Source organism: Vipera berus, assembly GCF_964194415.1.
Source record: "Vipera berus genome assembly, chromosome: 2".
NCBI lineage: Eukaryota > Metazoa > Chordata > Lepidosauria > Squamata > Viperidae > Vipera > Vipera berus.
Window position 1 is genome coordinate 103,154,265 of NC_138203.1, and position 20,624 is coordinate 103,174,888.

At 39.7% G+C, this 20,624-nt stretch overlaps 1 protein-coding gene across 3 annotated transcripts in view; it reads left to right on the plus strand.

The window, feature by feature from the left end:
* The window catches only part of LOC308664500 (ephrin type-B receptor 5), a 175,535-nt gene that overhangs the window by 118,173 nt on the left and 36,738 nt on the right, over positions 1-20,624 (plus strand). For all 3 annotated transcript variants that reach the window (XM_081321780.1, XM_081321779.1, XM_081321781.1), the window contains 2 exons: positions 4,214-4,369; positions 5,768-6,106. In XM_081321780.1, the coding sequence (XP_081177906.1) occupies positions 4,214-4,369; positions 5,768-6,106 (495 nt within the window). The remainder of the gene's footprint in view (positions 1-4,213; positions 4,370-5,767; positions 6,107-20,624) is intronic.

The window sequence follows — 20,624 nt, forward strand, 5'->3', positions numbered from 1 at the left end:
TGAAAAGTTGATCCTTTGTTAAAAATTACACTGCTAAACTGACATTCATAGGGTGGGGTGGGGAGGGAGAGGAACCATATAAAGCTTTCTTCAAAATGAAGCATTTTGAACCATCATGTTTTCAGATTTAGCTCCTACCTATTTATTTTAAAAAAATAATATCTATACTGTAACTCATACCCTTCTCAACATTGGTTCATATTGTTGACTCTCCTGAGTAACATTTTTCAGTATATTTATAACTTAGATTTTCCTTTAGGGGAGCACAGAGTGGTTTTTGCTGGGTTTTTAGGTAATCTTACATAAGGCCTATTCAGAAACACCGTATAGCTCTAGGCCAAGGTTTGCTGGTTCCATAATTAATATAATCTGAAAAGCTTACTTAGAGACATCTCCATTACTACTCTATTGTGATACAAGTTCCAACCCTTTGGGAAGTGTGTGTAATACAGTTTTCTTCATTGGCCCCCTCCCTACCCCCACCTACTGGACATCTCTAAGATGACCAATGAAGTTATTGGCTTTTTTAAAAAAATATGTCTGTAGTTTTCAGACACCATTTGGTTGTCTTCCTTCATCCAATAATGTTGAATTTAGTTCAAATAATTCTAAATAATAATAATAAGAAGAAGAAAAAGTCATGATTTCCAAGAAGAATCCCTGGTCTGAACTCTAAAGTTGGATTCTCCAATGCTTTGGAGCACTGAATTAAAGGAGATACTAAACACTTAAATAAAAACTTTCATGGAGTTTGTTTCCAGAATGTCTGGATCTTGAAATAAACAAGATGTATTTGGGACACTATAGTTAGATTATTATAGGATCTGGTTGCAAAAGTGTAAGTGAAGTTGCCTTCTAATTAGTAGAGACTACTGTAGTTTTTGGAGAATTGTTTATTTTCAGAATGCCTCCAAATATGCATTTGCTCAGGACACACAACGAAAGGAAAGAAAACGCTTTGATTTCTTAATCTCAGCTGCTCTTTTTTTAAGAACATCAATATTGACCACTGCTAGGAAACAGTATTCCTCAGCTAAAATAAATGTCTACTCCACAAGACAGTAGGATCCTGTGTGCTTCACAGAAACTCTGGTTCAGCATCCTACATCCCTTTGCTACAGGCAAAATAAAATATATCTGCTTTCAAATCAGACTTAAATCAACCATGTTAAGGAGATCACATATGTATTAATATAAAATATATTATAATCTACAATGTAATATAAATTTCTGGCCAAGGAGGCAATGATAATAATACTAATTAATATCATTCTAAATTATTATAAACAAAATATTAAAATATATTAATAATATATTCCAGATGGCGCTTGGGTCTATACCCATCGCCCTCACTCACAACCCAGTTGATGCCTTGGTTGATGCCTGGGAAAAGGCGGCCACTGAGGCACTCAACTGTGTTGTACCCTTGCGACCTCTGACCCGGCGCAGATCCCGTTGGGCTCCATGGTTTTCTGTGGAGCTCCGGGAGATGAAGCATCGGAGACGGGGTCTAGAGAGCGGTTGGAGGTCCAGCCGTTCCGAATCTGACCGATTGCAGCTAAGAACCTTTATAAGGTCTTATCTTGCTGCGATGAGGACGGCGAGGGCTAATTACTTCGCTGCCCTCATTGCGTCTGCAGATAATTGCCTGGCCGCCCTGTTTAGGGTGACTCGCTCCCTCCTTAATCAGGAGGTGAGAGAGGAGCCCTTGCAGGGGTGGGCTGAGGAGTTTAGTCATCATCTGATGGACAAAATCGCTCAGATCCGGGCCGGTTTGGACTCTAACTGGGCAGAGTCGGATGTGGAGGAATCGGACGGTCTTGAGCATGTTATCTGGACTGAGTTCGATCCTGTTTCCCCTGATGATGTGGACAGGATTATGGGGAGGCTGAGTTCCACCACCTGTTTATTGGACCTGTGTCCCTCTTGGCTGATTTATGCGGCTCGGGAGGAGACACGAAGCTGGTTCCAGGCAGTAATATCTGCCTCTTTGAGTGAGGGTGAATATACAGTTGCAAGAAAAAGTATGTGAACCCTTTGGGATTATGTGGTTTTTTGCATGAATTGGCCATAAAATGCGCTCTAAACGTCATGTAAGTCACAACAATAGAAAAACACAGTCTGCTTAAAATAATACTACACAAACATTAGCTGTTGTCATGTTTTAATTGAAGATAAGATGGAAACATTCACAATACAGGGTGGAAAAAGTATGTGAACCTTTGGACTTAATAACTGGTTGACCCTCCTTTGGCAGCAATAACCTCAACCAAACGTTTCCTGTAGTTGCAGATCAGACCTGCACAACGATCTGGAGTAATTTTGGACCACTCTTCTGCACAAAACTGTTTCAGTGTAGCAATATTCTTGGGATGTCTGGTGTGAATCGCTCACTTAAGGTCATGCCACAGCATTTCAATCGGGTTGAGGTCAGGGCTCTGACTGGGCCACTCCAGAAGGCGTATTCTGTTCTGTTGAAGCCATTGTTTTGTTGAATTACTTGTATGCTTTGGGTCATTGTCCTGTTGTATCACCCATCCTCTGCGGAGCTTCAGTTGGTTTATAGTTTATAGTTTATTAATATTTCTATACCGCCCTTCTCCCGAAGGACTCAGGGCGGTGTACAGGGCAAGAATAAAACATAAAGTTACAAAAATTAAAAAGTTATTAAATACATGCCCATAAAAAACAATAAATACATTAATAAAACCCCCAATAAAATGATAATAAAAACCCCAGCAATCCCACCCTCAGGCCAGGCCGGCTTGTTCGAACAGGTATGTTTTCAGATCGCGGCGAAAGGAGCGAAGATCCGGCGCCGTCCGGAGCTCAACCGGTAACTGGTTCCATAGCTCCGGAGCGCCCACAGAGAAAGATCTCCCCCTGGGGGCCACCAGTCTACATTCTCTGACCGGTGGCACCCTGAGGAGTCCCTCTCTGTGGGAACGCACAGGGCGAAGGGAAGTTGACGCCGGCAGCAGGTGTTCCCTAAGGTGGACAGATGGTCGTACGTTTTCCTGCAAAATGTCCTGATAAACTCTGGAATTCATTTCCCCATCAATGACAACAATCCGTCCAGGCCCTGAGGCATCAAAGCAGCCCCAAACCATGATGCTCCCTCCGCCATGTTTTACAGTGGGGATGAGGTTTTGATGTTGGTGTGCTGTGCCTTTTTTTCTCCACACATAGTGTTGTGTGTTTTTCCCAAACAACTCAATTTTGGTTTCATCTGTCCACAGTATATTTTGCCAGTAGTGCTGTGGAACATCCAGGTGCTCTTTTGCAAACTTCAAACGTGGACATTTTGCAGGAAAACGTACGACCATCTGTCCACCAACTGAAGCTCCGCAGAGGATGGGTGATACAACAGGACAATGACCCAAAGCATACAAGTAATTCAACAAAACAATGGCTTCAACAGAACAGAATACGCCTTCTGGAGTGGCCCAGTCAGAGCCCTGACCTCAACCCGATTGAAATGCTGTGGCATGACCTTAAGTGAGCGATTCACACCAGACATCCCAAGAATATTGCTACACTGAAACAGTTTTGTGCAGAAGAGTGGTCCAAAATTACTCCAGATCGTTGTGCAGGTCTGATCTGCAACTACAGGAAACGTTTGGTTGAGGTTATTGCTGCCAAAGGAGGGTCAACCAGTTATTAAGTCCAAAGGTTCACATACTTTTTCCACCCTGCATTGTGAATGTTTCCATCTTATCTTCAATTAAAACATGACAACAGCTAATGTTTGTGTAGTATTATTTTAAGCAGACTGTGTTTTTCTATTGTTGTGACTTACATGACGTTTAGAGCGCATTTTATGGCCAATTCATGCAAAAAACCACATAATCCCAAAGGGTTCACATACTTTTTATATATAAATTATTTTTTTCCATCACACTGAATTAGAACTGATAGGGAAATAGACTGGACATTAGTCACAGGCCAGCATTAGTCACAGCCACGACTGATGATGCCTCCCTGGGTTTTTCAGAATTCCCAGACAGCATGCCAATCAGGAATTTTGGAGATAAGGTACCAGGCTGGGAAAGGATGGATTAGAAAGTCTCTGTTGATATTTCTGTGTTCAGTAATATCTACAGTTTTGTCATCTGTTGCAGCTGGATATAGAATCAATCAACAAAAAATAGGGTTGCTGATCTGCTGAAATTAAACCAATTGTTCTCTGTTTCTGTCTCCTTTATATTTTTAGCTTGTCCCAGAGGCACCTTCAAAGCATCAGCGGGAGATGCCCCTTGCAGTCCTTGCCCTACCCACAGTTATTCTTCCATCCCGGGTTCCCGGGAATGTGGCTGCCAGGCTCACTATTACCGTGCTTCTTCAGACGTCTCAGATGCCCCCTGTACTAGTAAGTATCTGAGAATGAGGAGGATTGGCTTACTATGGTCCTGTTTCCTTTTATATCTTGGATTCTTCTTCTGACCTGGTCTGTGTTTGCTCTTTTTCCTTCAGCTTCTTCCATGACTCCTTCCCTGTGCTTTCATTTCTTCCTGAAGCCCCTTGTCTCTCCATTTCTGAGGTCCCTAGTCCAGTTCTGTTACATTTCATGCATTAGAGAAGTATGTTCCGAAACCTGTTCTTTTGGAACTTCCTCTTGTACAGAACCAAGGAAAGAACAAGGGTCTCCAGTCTTTCTAGGCTAGCTGCCTATTTAAAATTATGAGGAATAAGTGATTGCTGGGTGGGGTGGAAGAGAAGTTGCTCATTCACAAAGTGGCTGTTCAGATATGACCTCAAGACCTTCATAGAAATGAAGAAAGTGGTGGAAAGCGGTTTATAGTATTGCAGCTTCCATTGGTGTAGCCACATCAGTCTGTGACTTGTAAAACAGCAAAGTATCTTGTGGCTTCTTAAATACTAATGTATCATGTCTTTTTTTTTTAAAAAAAAATTTGACCTACCATTGGTAACATTCATAGGGATCGATGTAGCCACAAAGACTGTGGTAGCCTCGATCTTGATTCTTCTCTTCTGGGGATTTTGATCACATCTGCTTCCTCCTTTGTTACCTACCAAGCCATTTTGTGTTCACCATCAGTGCTTTTTGATTTCTGGATATAATTGCTAAAGTTAAGTAGAATGTCCATCAATCAGAGAATAGTCTGTATTTTTTTTAGGAGAAATAGGTTGGGAATCAATTAATTTGAAGGTGTATCCCAATGGCAAGCATTTTGCAAACAGCCATGGTTCACTGGCATTTGTTGTTTGGATATGTTTACATTAAATTTGTTTGTGTTTAAGGTGCATCAAGATTCTTTGTTGAAACTCAAGATGTACTTAAAAAAATCTTGAAAAGCACAGTGAAGCAGAAACATAGTTAAGGCTACAATTAGGTTCATGTTCATGAATACCTAAATAATAATAATTGTCTGGCTAAGTTAGGCAATGACAGCTGGTCTAAACTGAAATCTTCCTCATTTTTATTACTCCATTAACAAAATGTGGGGATTTTAAGAGGTGGGGAGGGAAATTAAAGTGGGGTTCTCTATTGGTGGTAGCAACATCAATTCTTGAAATCTGGAAATAATCCGTCATGGCTGTAGGCTGTTGTGGAGTACCAAACTCTGTAGTTTTCATCCTTGAAATTTGGGTTAAAATTGTTTCTTGGGAAAGATTTCTCTCTAGTTAAGTTTTCCTTAGTTTGCTCCAGAGATAATGAAATAATGCCACTGCCTACCTTTGCACTTACATATTTGACTTTTTTCTATTTCGCTTTTTCAGGATTTAATTTTCCACTCTTTTGCAGGCATCCCATCAGCCCCTCGGGATCTCAGCTATGAAATTATTGGATCCAATGTCCTTCTGACCTGGCGTCTCCCAAAGGATCTGGGTGGTCGAAAGGATGTTTTCTTCAATGTCATCTGTAAAGTGTGTCCGACTGGCTCTCCGGGGCCTTGCGTCCGTTGTGGGGACAGTGTTCAGTTTGAACCCCGGCAGGTGGGGCTGACCGAAAGCCGGGTGCAAGTGTCCAACCTCCTGGCTCGTGTTCAGTATACCTTTGAGATTCAAGCAGTCAACCTTGTGACTGAACTGAGTCCAGATTCTCCACATTATGCTGCCATCAATGTCAGCACCAGCCAGTCAGGTGAGGCACATTTTTTGTTGACTATCATTGCTTATTTTAACCCCTCTTGTTCCGCTATTTTTCTTTGTCAGTCTACGTCTCTCTTTTTTGCTGTCATACAGACATGGATGTTGATGAGATGAAAGCAAAGTGGCTTTCCACTAATAGTGCAGGAGGCAAACTTTAGTTAGAATCTCGGTCTCATACCATACCATTTATGACCAAATATCAATCTTTTAGATAAGACTGTGAAGGCAATTTATGTGAAACAGGGATGGGCGAAATTGGTCAGAGGATAGATAATGCTCATGTTTCTTTCCCTCTAAAAAATTTAAAAACTTACCCTTTGTTTTGTGGCTGTGTGAGGTCACAGATGAGGCCAGCTGCAGAAGCAATGGCTATTTTCTTATTTTCCATATAGTCTACACCAGACATGTCAAACACAAGGCCTGGGGGTCAGATCCGGCCCGCGAAGTGGTTTCATGTGGCCCGCGAAACCATCCTGGAAACAGTGAGGGAACGGCCCCCACTGCCTTGGCCCAGAGACCCTCCTTCTGCCAGAGGCCCTCAGATCTGTCCCACTCCTGCCCAGGCCCCCATAGGCACCCTTGATGCGAATGATGTAGAGCTGGCCATGCCCACCCAGTAGGCCATACACACTCTAGCCACGCCCACCCAGTAGGCCACGCCCACCCTGGCCATACCCACCTGGCCCCTTGAGGGCAACCACAATGCTGATGCGGCCCTCAGTGACACCCCTGGTCTACACTATTTGCCCACTATGTTGTGAAAGATGAATTTCAGGGTGTATTTTTGAGATGTTGAGCCTAATGCTGGGACACTCTTGTCATCCAACATTGGAGGAAAAGGAGCATTGTACCTTCAAATACTTTTTAAACTAGTCCAGCAAGAGCTCCAGATATTTATTACCTTGCAAGATTTTGTAAGGATATGAAAAATAAATCTTGCAAAGTTTTGAAATCCTATAGGATTTCAGCCTACATATTAGGTTTCATAGGGCCATCTAGAACTGTCAGGGATGTCTACAAGCCCCTGTTGCTAGTACATTTGAGCACCTTTTATAGTTTGCAACAACATGCTCAGGTTGGAATACGATGCACAGGTTGTAATATTATTTTTTTTAACATAATCACCTTAATATTCAGTAAACTGTGTGTTGTCTAGGTTTACATTTAAGAATCATTCACTAACAGTTGATTTCTATAATCTATAATCCACATAATAACTTTACTTGATTTCTTCTTTTTCCTATAATGTTCTCTTTTACCAACCTTAAGTTAATACAATTCTTGTTGTTTTAATGAATGAGCAATTCATCAATATATTTTATTAACCATCTTTTAATGGGACTTGTTGCAACATTGCAAAATAAAGGTATTCTGTATTGGTACATATTCCCATGGCCTTTGATAAAACTTTTTATTTTGCTTGAATCCACTCCCCAAAAACCTGGCAAAAGGGAAAGAGCTTGCCTTAGCAATTCAGAAAAAGATCTTTGAAGTGAAATTTTTGGCTCAGTATAATACTTTGAACATTTTAAAATCTATATAAATACCGGATATTATTAAGGTCATGCTCTTTGGATTTACTGTCACAGGCATGAATCCCTTGGGACAGCCAATCCCTTTAGATTCTCAGCCTAACATCCCTTCTCTTATTATTACTAAAGGTCCTAAGATGATAACTGCTGTTCCTACTTGGAAACTGTACAGCATTTTCACACGCTCAATATGCTTTATATAATTGTTCAATGATCCATATTATAGATGGGAAGATTGAGTTTGGGACATTAGATTGCCTAAGGCCACTTACTGAATTTATAGCTAAGGTGAGATCGGAACCATTGGATTTGGTTTCATAGCTTAATCTGTTGAAAATCAGAGTCACTGCTGTCTTTCTCCCTTTCCTCCCACCCTAGCAGAGTCAGATGATAGCGTGTCTGATGTTTCCTTACTTGCTTGACAGAGGAGCCAACTATATCAGTTAGGAGATCAGTTGCTATGAGAAATGGAACCTTTTATCAGATTTTGGCAGGGATTTAGGGTGTCTGATGGAAGAATAAATAGCAATTTTGCTCTCTGGCTTTATCTAGCCAATAGGTTTCTCCCAACTCATGTAATGGGGTAGTAGAATTAATTGGGAGGTTGAGGATTCATGAATATGATTGCCATAAATATCTGAGAGCCTTCTTGCTGCGTCTTTATTTCATGGATAAATGACACAAACAGCATGTGAAATTTAGAAGCATATACATCTGTGAAAGTTGGACCATAAAAAAGGCTGAGCGTCAAAGAATTGAGGCCTTTGAACTATGGTGTTGGAGAAGACTCCTGCGAGTCCCTTGGACTGCAAGGCGATCAAACCGGTCAGTCCTAGAGGAGATCAACCCCGACTGCTCTTTAGAAGGCCAGATCCTGAAGCTAAAACTCAAATACTTTGGCCACCTGATGAGAAGGAAGGACTCACTGGAGAAGAGCCTAATGCTGGGAAAGTTTGAGGGCAAGAGAAGAAGGGGACGACAGAGAATGAGGTGGCTGGATGGAGTCACTGAAGCAGTAGGCGTGAGCCTAAATGGACTCCAGAAGATGGTACAGGACAGGAAGGCCTGGAGGAATGTTGTCCATAGGGTCGCGATGGGTCGGACACGACTTCGCAACTAACAACAACACATCTGTATTTGTTTGTTTATAACTTTATATTCCATTCTTCTAATAAGGACAAGTAACTCAGAGTAGGTAGCAATAATCAAAACCACCAAAGCAAAATTAAAATAGTGTGGTGTAGTGGTTAACATATGTTTAGTCACACCTTAGGTATGAAATCCTCCTAATTGACTTTGGGCCAGTCACTCTCTCTCAGCCCAACTCAGCCCACAGGTGAGGTTCTTGTGGAGAAATTAGGAGGAGGAAGGAGTATTAGGTATGTTCTCCACCTTAAGTTATTTATGAAAATCATAAAAGCAGAATAACAAATAATAAAATAATAAGCAGGTTTGAGAAAAAGAAAACTCAAGTAAAATATACATTGTGAGAAGTTTCACTGCCTTCCTAAAAAGAAAGTTCTCTTCTTCCCTTTGATCAGAAATTATTCTAGTCCACCTTTTACTGTTTTCTGTTTTGAAGAAGGAAGAAGATGCACAATTATACTTTGAACTGCTGGCCATTTACAGCTTTAACCCATGAACCACATGATATCCATGAAGATGAATAGAAATTTAGGGAATAATAGCAAATTTATTTTTTTTAAATTTTATTTATTTATTATTTTTTTTATTTTCCCTATCTCTCCTACAAGGTGACTCTGGGTGGCTTACAGGTTGTAAAACAAATAAAAAAATAGAAGATTAAAAAATTGAAACAACACAAAGTTAAAGTATTATTAAAAACTATATGAAAATTGAACTAAGAAAGCTAAGAACCTGATAGGACAAGGATGATTTCTTCTTACCCTGTCAGCTGCCTCCACGGTGAGTGTCCCCCTCAGAGCCTCAGGCCAGCCAGCAAAGCCAGGTTTTAAGATCCTTCCAGAAGGCCAAAAGGGAAGGGGCAGTTCTTGCCATCAGCGGTTGAATATTCCACAGGGATGGGGGCCACAAGAGAGAAGCCTCTTCTCTTTGATCATGCCTCCTCCAGTTCCTTAGCAGACAGGATCTGGAGCAGGTCTCTTCCACTGGCGTGAGTGGGGCAGCCTGGTCCCATGAGAGAGAGACAGCTCCTCAGATAACCTGGACCTATGCAATGAAGGGCTTTAAAGGTAACAACCAACACCTTGAAATTGGATCTGGAGGCAAACCGGTAACCAATGGGGAGCTCTCAAGACTGGGCAGAATTGGCAGAAAAGGAGAATATAAGCAATATGAACCATCAAATAACAAGCACCTATATCTCCAACAGATTTCCAGGCTGAACATTGCTGTTAAATTATTCTCACCTTCCAGTTCTATATATTAAAAGCACAAATCCCTTCCACATCTTTTCCTTCAATTCAGGAGAGAAAGGCAAGGTCAAAATGTGTGCTGCCACATCTGTTGGATGAAGTGATATCTGAGCCCAGAAGATATGGCCACCTTGACACTGAGCTGCTTTGGTCAAAGTAGCCCCAGCAATTCCTGAAACATCTGTCTTAGGATCCCATACATTTACTCAAAGTCATCTGTATTACTTCCTCACTGTTACTAGTGAGATGAAAATTAAGAGAATCTCAATCTGTTCTGGAGTCCCTGTCCCCAGTTGACGACTTGAAAATCTAGTTGAAAGTTGAGCCAAGAGATTGATCAAGACTCAATTTATTTCCTAATTTATTTCCTATTAGTTGAGTTGGCATTGATCAACAACACTTATAGGCCAGCTGTTCATTTTACTGAGGCTATAAAGTGACCTGGAATGGAGATAAAGCTCTCACCTCAATAGTTCAGTGTTTGTTCTATTGTCCCCAAAGACAGAGCACAAAATAGAAATATCCTGGTGTGCTTCCCCAATGATGGTCAAACACCAGTGACAACTTTGTAGTAAGTTCCACCTCTGAGGAAGAACCTATTCCTCAGTGATTAGATTCAAAGTACATGTATGTTTGTATACATGCATATATATCAGTCTTTTAAAAAGGTAAAGGTAAAGGTTCCCCCGTGCATGTGTGCTAGTCGTTTCCAACTGAAATCTGTATGAACTCCTTATAGCAATAAAACAATGCTAAAGCCAAGACCACAATACAATAATAATACATTATAATCATATAGTGGCTTCCAACTCATCATGGCCCAAATGCACTCTGGAAAAGCTCTGTGCATGTGCTAACTTCACCTCAAGATGGAGGTTATTTTGCTACAGTGTCTGCAAATCCCTGCCCCCTTAACCTCCCAATAATGTTAATGGATTTTGTTGGGGTGCACGCAAGCAAATTCTATGATTCTTGAAGGAAACAATGCTGAAGAAGTCTAGGAGACTATATAAGACTTTATTGCAGGGGTGTAAAACTTGTAAAGTCACGTGATGTGTCATGACGTACCACAACTTTTTTGCCATTGTCAGCAATGGGGTAGGTGCGGTTTCGCTATGATGCATCCGGCCTGCGGGCCAGTAGTTTGACACTGCTGCTTTATAGGATTAAATTGTCACCTTGAATTGCACCTGGAAATCTGTAGTCAAAGAATACAGGTGCTGTTGTAATTCCAGTTAACCAACAAAGAGGACACTATTTTTTGCACCAAGCTCAGGTTAAAGATATGCATTAGTTACAGTGGAGAACTCAAAGTAGAGATTTCAAGAATTTAGACTGAACACTGTGCATCAGATAGCAGGAGCCTTAGCAGTTTAGGTTTAAAAATTAATTTAATTAAGTTTAATTTAATTAGTCTGGGAGCATAATTATTGTCCATACAGTTGAATAGCTAATTACTTCATGTGAGACTGTTCAGACACAATAGGAAAGGCTTGCAGAATGAACATTTCTAGGAAGATGATCTGTATATAAACTATTGAAAAGCCTTCACCTGCTCAATATAGTTGTTATCAAACCAGTTAATGTAGTAATGTGGGAGTGATTAACATGCCTCTTGATGAATGCAATCACCCTGGTTTTCACATAATTAATTCTAGCATTTCAAGATGGCAGTTGGAAGTTAACATGTGAAAACTACATTACAATTTGACTTGGGATACAGACAAGATTACAGCACTGTCAGTGTATGTAAAATGGCCAGGGAAGCAGGGTGGAACTCAGTTTTAATGAATAGAACAAGAATGGAATGGAATGGAATAGAATAGAAATCTTTATTGATTTAGTCATTTGACCATATCAAAAATATAAAATTGATATAAAAATTAAATGGAAGGAAAGAATATATTTCTATTTGACTGCCTTAAAAGTTGGAATAGGCTCGGTCAAGTCTCCATTATTTGAACATTGCAGCTACATTGCAGCTGCACTGTTGTACCTTGACATTTGATGTAGGACTTTCATAATTATTTGCAGGCATTGGCAATCAATAAAGGAAGCTGCCAGTTTGTCACAGCCTCTCACAAGCCACTTTCAGATCTATAAAAGCTGCATAAAGAGCCTCTCCAGGAGGGTTAGTGTACTTTGCAGAGATGTGGTGCAAGATTAGTCAGCAATGAAAAACCTGATCTGAAGTCAGCTTCTTCTACTGCTAGAATTCGTTCTTGAACCATCCGGTCAGCAAGATTATAGTAAAGATATTTAATATGTAATTTACTAATTATATGTAATAGTCTGATTGGATAATAATGTCAGACCCATCCTAAGAATGACATAGAAAAAACTAGGCAAAGTTTAGCTCTTTATTTGCTTACAACCCACAGACAGAATCCTGCTAGACTTAATATTTACTTACTCTCACCCCAACAGATACAGTTAGGGAGATTTTAGGGAGTGGCTATCCTAATTCTCTTCCTCTGTCTCCTATCCAGCTTTGGGCTGGGTTCCCTCTTGTTTCACACCCTCCCTCACACCACCTCCCCCTCTATAGCTAGTTAGGTTGTTTTTTTCAGCTTTTCAATATATTGAAATTGTAATATGGTTGTTCCATTCCTTTGAGATGTTTAGGGAGATCATGATGCAGGCGAATAATGGGGGCTAAGACAATCCACCTACTGAGATTGTGTTTTAACCTTTCTGGAAAAGAGAACAAATGGATTCTAGAACAAATCAATCTTGAGTTTTTATTGGAGGCAAAATGACCAAACTCAGATTATCACATTATGGGAAGGCCCACCCAGTTCCTTTCAGAAATCCATAAAATTGGGAAAAGGTAGAAGGAAAATAATTGTTTATAGTATGTTTTAGGTGTGTGTGTGTGTGTGTCATGTATGTGTTTCACTTTGAGAGCGGGCAACTAAATTTCATTTTTCATGTGTGCCATTGTGCCCGCAGTAAAGAATGACAATAAAGATTACCTTATCTTATCTAAAGAGAACAACCAGCAGAAGATGGATGGACTTAATTGCAATGGCAATGAGTCACATTTAATTAATTAATTAATTAATTAAATTGATACGCCATCCACCTCACTACCAAAGTGACTCTTGGAGGTCCTGAAAGAACATATCAAACTGGATATAACGTTAATTGACGTGGGTGTAGTAGCAAACAGGAACCCTGTCCAAATAGAATGACTGGCTATCATCTTGCAGATTTCTATTGTCTTATTCAACCCACAGCCCTTCACACCCATCACCCTAAGCACCTGGAGTGACTTCTCTCATTCAGACAAAGGCACACTGATAACAAATCCTCCTTCCAGAAGTAGTTGTTTCTGGGTGGAGCTAATAACACTCTTGCAGTTGCTATGTAAACACAAGAAATGACAGCAAATTATCTTAAAAAGTATGCTGCTTTCCTTCCACCTCAGTCAGTAAAATGTGAAGCAACACTGCAGCATTGTAATTGGCATTGTAATTCTGTCTGCCCTTTTGAATGACAATTGCAGCATTCAATTAAGCTATGTCAAATGCTGTTATGCAAGCAATTCAGAATGGGCGGAATTTCATGTGCCTCTTTCATTGAAACACCTTCCTAGTGAACTAGGAAGAAATCACTTCTGGTTCCATGTACGGCCACTTCAAAATCTGGTCCAGAGGTTCAAACAATTTTCCAAAACATTATTTTTGAAGACATGGAAGAAGGGGAGTGAAGTTGCAAGAGGATGCTCTGCAGATTTTTGATTTCTGCCATATTGGCTTCCCATCTAATAATGAGTAACCCACATGGGAAAAAAAATATAAAAACTTCATTTCCCGAGTGTGGGGAGAATAAATGTGCTGCATACTATGTTTGCATGCAGGAATATATAAATGTTGGTGAAAAGACAAGACAAGCTTTTGTCCATCTCCAGCACAAGAAAGAATATAATATTACGTTTTTTCACAGTGCCTTCAATCAACTGTGATTACATTTGACTGTCTGCTTCTGTCAGTTCCTCTTCCTACAGTAGTTAGCTATTTTTTTATCCTTTTCCACGACATATTCTTTCCCTTTTTCTTCCAGCTGCATTTTGTCACGTCTCTTCTGATACTTGCATCTTTTCAGTTCCCATCAATTTCTGATCCTGGCAACCTGTATTTCACAGCATTTAATAAGGAATGCTACAATAATGTACCTACCTGTCTGTCTTGATGAAAGGCAAGGCAAATGATAGATAGGCAAAAGATAAAATGATATGAATTGCTGGTCTTCCTGAATTTCTGTAGTTCAGTCTCTAGAGATGGCCAATCCAACATGGGATGTAGAAAACTCTTCTGCCTTTTTTAAGGTTAAGAGAGATCAGAATTACATTTCAGAAACTATCAATAATGTAAAAAACAAGGAAAATAAATGAGTTGTAGGGTTAGTTTGGGTGAAGAAATTTATAGGGAGGCTAACTTAGATATTCCTTTTCTCTTAAGTCACTGTAACAATTAAAATCCAGTAAATATTTGAAATGTTTTAAAATATTTCTTAGTGTCATGTACTTATAGGATCCACATTTTACAGTACTAATATTAATTTATTTGATCTGCATCATATTGACCAATTTTGAACAGTATTGTAATATATTTTGACAGTATAAAAATATAAACTTTGGCCCCTTAATGCCTAATATGAGATACATATTCAAGTATGCATTATGGCAAGGAATTGCAGAAATGTCCTAGGGGATTATAAGCAAAAATTATGTAAATGTGACATACACTCTAAATAGGCATATTTGCTCCATGCCTTGAAATATTATACTCCAAAATATTATGGAAAATATGTTTCAGGAATGTTTATTGTTTTTATATTTAAAAGTACAGTATCAATATTGGCATAGCAATATTACTAAAATGATCAAATTAGGGAACGACAATTGTTGCTCTATTTGCTCTAAAGTGTTCCCGTTCCTAGGATGCTTCTTGTTGAAGCCCTTTGTTCCTAGACATGCACAATGCACGTAGTAGTTTGTTCTCATTTCTGTTTTCTTTGTGGTGCTTCCAAATTAGGCTTTCTTTCTGCAATAAACCTAACATTCATGGAGTTTTACAAAGCAGTCTAGGCATTACAGTCTTCCATTTGTATTTCTCCCGGCTTGCACAGTGTGTGTGTAGATCCTACAGAGATACACACACAGAGAGGGGTTAGGGTTAGCGCCCATAGTTCAGGAGAAAAGGAGCAAACTAATCTTGTGTGCAGCCAGCAGAACGTCTTGTGTCTGTTTCTAAATGTGGGGAATAGTTCATATCCTTCAAGGATCTTCCTGGGACTCCTTCAACCCTTCATCCCCCAAAGGAGACTCGGGAGATGTGATGAAAGTCTCCCCTCTAGAGCAGTGGTCCCATTGGATGGTTATTCTGATCAGGTTCTCCTTTGTGTGCTGTCTTCTCCCCCTCCCCTATTCACTTCTCCGGGATCATTAGGAGTGAGGGTGACACGAGCTGCCCTTGATTTATATTGACAGCTCATGCTAACAAGGCCTCTCTTCCAACCTCACATAGTCCTGGCTCAACCCCACCTCCATTTATTTGTCCCCTTTGGCAGCTTTTCATTTTAGTTAGCTTTATTCCCTCAATTACACATACATTTGGGAGAATTTGCTTGGGTTCAGAGAAAGGCAGGGGGGAGGGTAAGAGATCTAGGAAGAGAGAGAAAGGAAAGGCCTTCTGAATGAGGGGCTGTATCAGTTGTAGAGTGATTGCAATAGCTGGCCAGATATTTCTGGAAAGCTTGTAAGCAAGACAGGAAGGAACAATCTTTCTCTTGTTTGTTCCCAGGATCTGGTATTTAGAGTCATAAGGCTGGCCCCTATCCTGCTGGCCTTCAGAAAGTCCCTCAAAACAAGGTTGTGTCAACAAGTTTGGGGATCCCACGATAGAGTGGAATCTGTTGGAAGGTTATGTGATCATTATCTGCATCTTGGCCACCACTTTGTTTTTGTTTTTACTTTATTTTCATTTTTAATTTAAATGCTTTTATTTTGGCTTTTTATTTATTTTGTTTTATTATATACGCCCTCCAGAGTCACAAGGTGAGATGGGTGGCTTCTAGAAATAAGATAAAAAAATAAGCAAGCAATCAAACAAGTCTCGCAAAGGGAAAGTTTAATCAAGGTATTATAAATGGGGCTAGGTCATGACTGTCAAGCTTGATCGCATCACGTGATGTATCGTGATGTTTTTTGCCTTTGCAGAGCCGGGGTGGGTGTGGCCTGCACATGACACATCTGGCCCAAGGGCTGCCAGTTTGACACTCCTGGGCTAGTTTATCAACATCTAGATAGACACTGTTGTTCCTCACTGCCATTTGCTGTCATCTGGGTTTGGATTGGCCAGACCTGGTAGCTGCTGAATCATAATCAATTGTCAATGAGACCTAGTCCCTATACCAGGGATGTCAAACTCGCAATGTCACGTGACGTGTCATGACGTATTGCAACTTTTTCCCCATTGCCAGCAATGGGGTGGGCGCAGTTTCGCCATGACGCATCCGGCCCGCTGGCCGGCAGTTTGACACCCCTGCCCTATACATTTATGTAGACTTAAAGCCATCTGTATTCCTGATGCTGTTGTGGTTGTGAATTCCATAATTTGTAATGTGAGAAACTTCTTTGTGTGTCCATCTTTACCTAGTACGTAGCCAGTTTGGTTCAGGTCTAAGAGAAAACCATCCCTGCCTTTTCTCCTGTCTATGTATCATGCATAGTTGTAGAAATCTCTGTCCTGCTAACTCTCTCAGGTTCACTTCTAAAGGAAAATTACCACAATATTTTTTGTTTAAATAGCCTGATCTAATTTCTTCATTGTTGGGGGTTCCCTTTATAATATCCCTTAAATCTAATAATATTGGAGTTGAAGGCATGAGTGGTCGTAACAGTCCTACTTTCCTTCCTAAATATCCCAATATATATACAGTCAGCATGCATGAATATTTATGATATTGAGGCTGTATCTCAATGTATACATGGTTGTACTTTGACAATAAAGGTTCATTCATTCATTGTAATCATGTATGTATACACAGAAAAACCCACATAAAAAACAACACATATCCACGTATGCACACAAAATATATAGTCTTTTTGTCTCTGTCCCACCCCTACAATACAGAGTACCAAATGTAATTAAAATATCAACGAGGTTGACAGGATTCCTACCTTTTGTTTTAAAAAAGGTGTACAAATGAAATAATAATAATAACACAGGAGATAATTCTCATTTTGTAAAAAGACAATGGCAAAACATTTCCATACAGTTCCCTCAAAACCTTGGTGTAGGTAAAATGAAATCACATCAAGTTAAGACTTACTCAAAGGAGATTTTGCTTTTATTTCCATGCTTTTTATTTCCTGCATTGGTAGACCGGTTTTATATTAAAAAATATAATCAGATAGATTCTGCCTTGATACAGAAGTGACTTGTTGAACTCAACAGACATTAAAGAGATAAGGTATTAGATTTACTGGCCAATAATTTACTATTAATTTAATGATTATTTAAAGAAGGCTTATATCTACAATGAAGCTTAAATTTACAAATCCTATTTTTATTGTTATTCTTTTGTTTGCACTCTATTTTCCACTGTGTCTGTGAATAGGCAGGTGACGTGTGTGTTTAATATGCCTCAAGCATAGTATTCCTCCATTTATTTAACATAATTATATCAGTTCCTTGACAACTAAGAATATTTACAACAGTAAATGGCATTGAAACAAATTCTAACTAAAAAAAATAACCCTAAGTGAGCCAGTAGAAAAATTATGAGTTAGACAGCAACTGGAATGCAAGGAGGATAGAATTATTCAGCCAAAGACTTCATAAAAGAAGGTGATTTCACAACAGTTCTGAGCACTCATTATAGATATTATTTGGAACTTTTGATTCAAATTATAATCTACTGCTAAGGTAAAGGTTCCCCCGCACATGCGTGCTAGTCATTTCCGACTCTAGGGGCCGGTGTTCATCTCCGTTTCAAAGCTGAAGAGCCAGCGCTTGTCCAAGGACATCTCCGTGGTCATGTGGCCGGCATGACTAGACACCAAAGTCACACGGAACGCTGTTACCTTCCCACCGTAGTGGTCCCTATTTTTCTACTTGCATTTTTACGTGCTTTCGAACTTCTAGGTTGGCAGAAGCTGGGACGAGTAACAGGCACTCACTCTGTTACACGGCACTCGGGATTCGACCCGCCAAACTGCTGACCTTCTGATCGACAAGCTCAGCGTCCTAACCCACTGAGCCACTGCGTCCCTTAATCTACTGCTAACATAGCAGTAAAATACTTTTTACTATTAAAGACTGCCTTTTCTTCTTCTTGGCTGCAAAAGCTTAAGGGTGTTTTGCTTTCTGTTTAATTCTTATATGTAAGACATTAAAACTAAATCCAGCTTCTTTTAGTTGGTTTAAGAATTGGAGTGGTAACCAGAACAGATTTACTATCTCAGTTAGGAAGCAGATGGTTAAAACCTGTGTGGTTTTTTCAAGGGCAGCCCATGCAGAATATATTGAAGTAGTCAGTCCCAGAAATTAATGCAGTGTGGCTCAGCATAACAAAGGCTGGGTCTGTTCAGCAGAGGATAAAATGAGGTTCCTAGGTGGAGGAAGGTACTAGTAACCAGTCCATATTATGTTTCAAGCAATCTTGATTGTCATACAGTGCCTCTTCTGGAAGGACATCATGTGATAATTCCCAAGAAGTTGGTTTAGAGTTTATTAAGACTTTAATGGGTTAATTAAAGTGAGAGCAGAAGGAAATTTTCAGAGCTATAAGTCTCTGGAATATCCAAACAAACAAACCACAAAATTCTGGAAAAAGACAAAAGTCTAGCTTCTCTGTACTGTTGCTAGGAACACATGGAGTCTTTACCTTTTTCATAATTATTTCAGTCCATCCAGCAATAGTTAGGGATCTTAACTAGGCAGGATAGAACAGAATCCATTTTCACCCAGGGTTTTATCACTCACATGATTAATACTATAGTAATTTTTTTCCTGTTTTTTCTTTTTGCCTGTCAAGGTGGAAATAGATATTACAGAATGTTCACACCCTTGTCATCTAACCAACAAAACCATGGTTTTCATTTCTTCTATCCTCGGGACATTGAAATTCATGTCCTACACTTTATTAACAGCATGGAGTTAGGGGTTTTTTATTGCTTCCTCAAAGATAGGTAGCAATAGATGATATTGAACAGAAAATAGCAGAAAATAAAATATATAACCTAGGTATCTCAAGAACTTAGAATGAACAAGACAATTTTGAGGTAGAACAAAACAAAGGCAGACAATCTTCGACGAAATCCCATCCGTCATCATCAGGCCGGAGTGTTCCTCCTGCTGCTTCCAGGAGCAATGCGTGGTCAGACCACGCATTGCTCCTGGAAGCAGCAGGAGGAACACTCCGGCCTGATGATGACGGATGGGATTTCGTCGAAACGTCGCCACAACTTTCTGAAGATGAAAGGAACGCGGGAAGAAACCCGAGACTCTAGATCTACACATACAGACACCCGCGAGAATCTACGAAAACATATATATATATATATATATATATATATATATATATATATATATATATATATATATATATATATATATATATATATATATATATATATATATATGGTGTTTAGCTGTTTTTCACAGCTTTTTCACAGTATGTACAGTAATTGTTAAAGGAAATTTCCCCCAAAGTCCCCCACCCTACTCCAAGATCTTTGAAGTTGTTCTTGTTTGTTAATGAAACATTTTCCTACTCTTAATTTTTTGGGGGGCGGGTAGATGTTTATATTCCATGCACATCTTAGACATTTGGTGGTTTTATATGTATTTTTTAATTGGAAAACAAAGGCAAGATGCTGACAATGCAGCAGTTTCTATCACAACACAGTACTTTTGGGCAAATCTCAGTTTGTTGCCAGAGATTTCCAAAGGAAATTTCTTTTACCTCCTTAAAGAGGTGAGGTTTTTTGTGTGTGGCAACCCTATGTATATTGACTTCTCTCCCCCCCCACCTCAAAAAAGAAATCACAAGCTTCATAATTCCACTAAAACATGTGGCATTGCTGGATTTCTCTCTCTCTCTCTCTCTCTCTCCCTCCCTCCCCTTCTTTCTCTCTCTCTAACTTACTGTTTGCCTTAGACAAGGAATCAGAAGAAATGGCACTTTTTAAACCATTGTTGGAACCACCTGTTTGCAATGAAGTTAATTGAACATGTAATCTTTTATTTATTTATTTATTTATTTTAAAATAGTGTCTACGGCCGCTCATCTTAACCAAATAAATCTGGGTGGTTAAAAAAATCTACATAAAATAACACAGTATAAATGCCACAAGCTACTCATGGTTAAAAATAACAGGCTACTCATGAAACTGCCTTGCAGTACATATACTGGACTGAATTATGGCCACAATGCCTGAAGAAAACACCAGGTTTTAAAAACCTTCCAGGAGACCCACAACGTTGGGGACATCTGGACCTCATTCCAAAGGGCAGGCACAACCACCGAGAAGGCATATCTCCCAGGTCGCACTAAATAACATTATTTCACA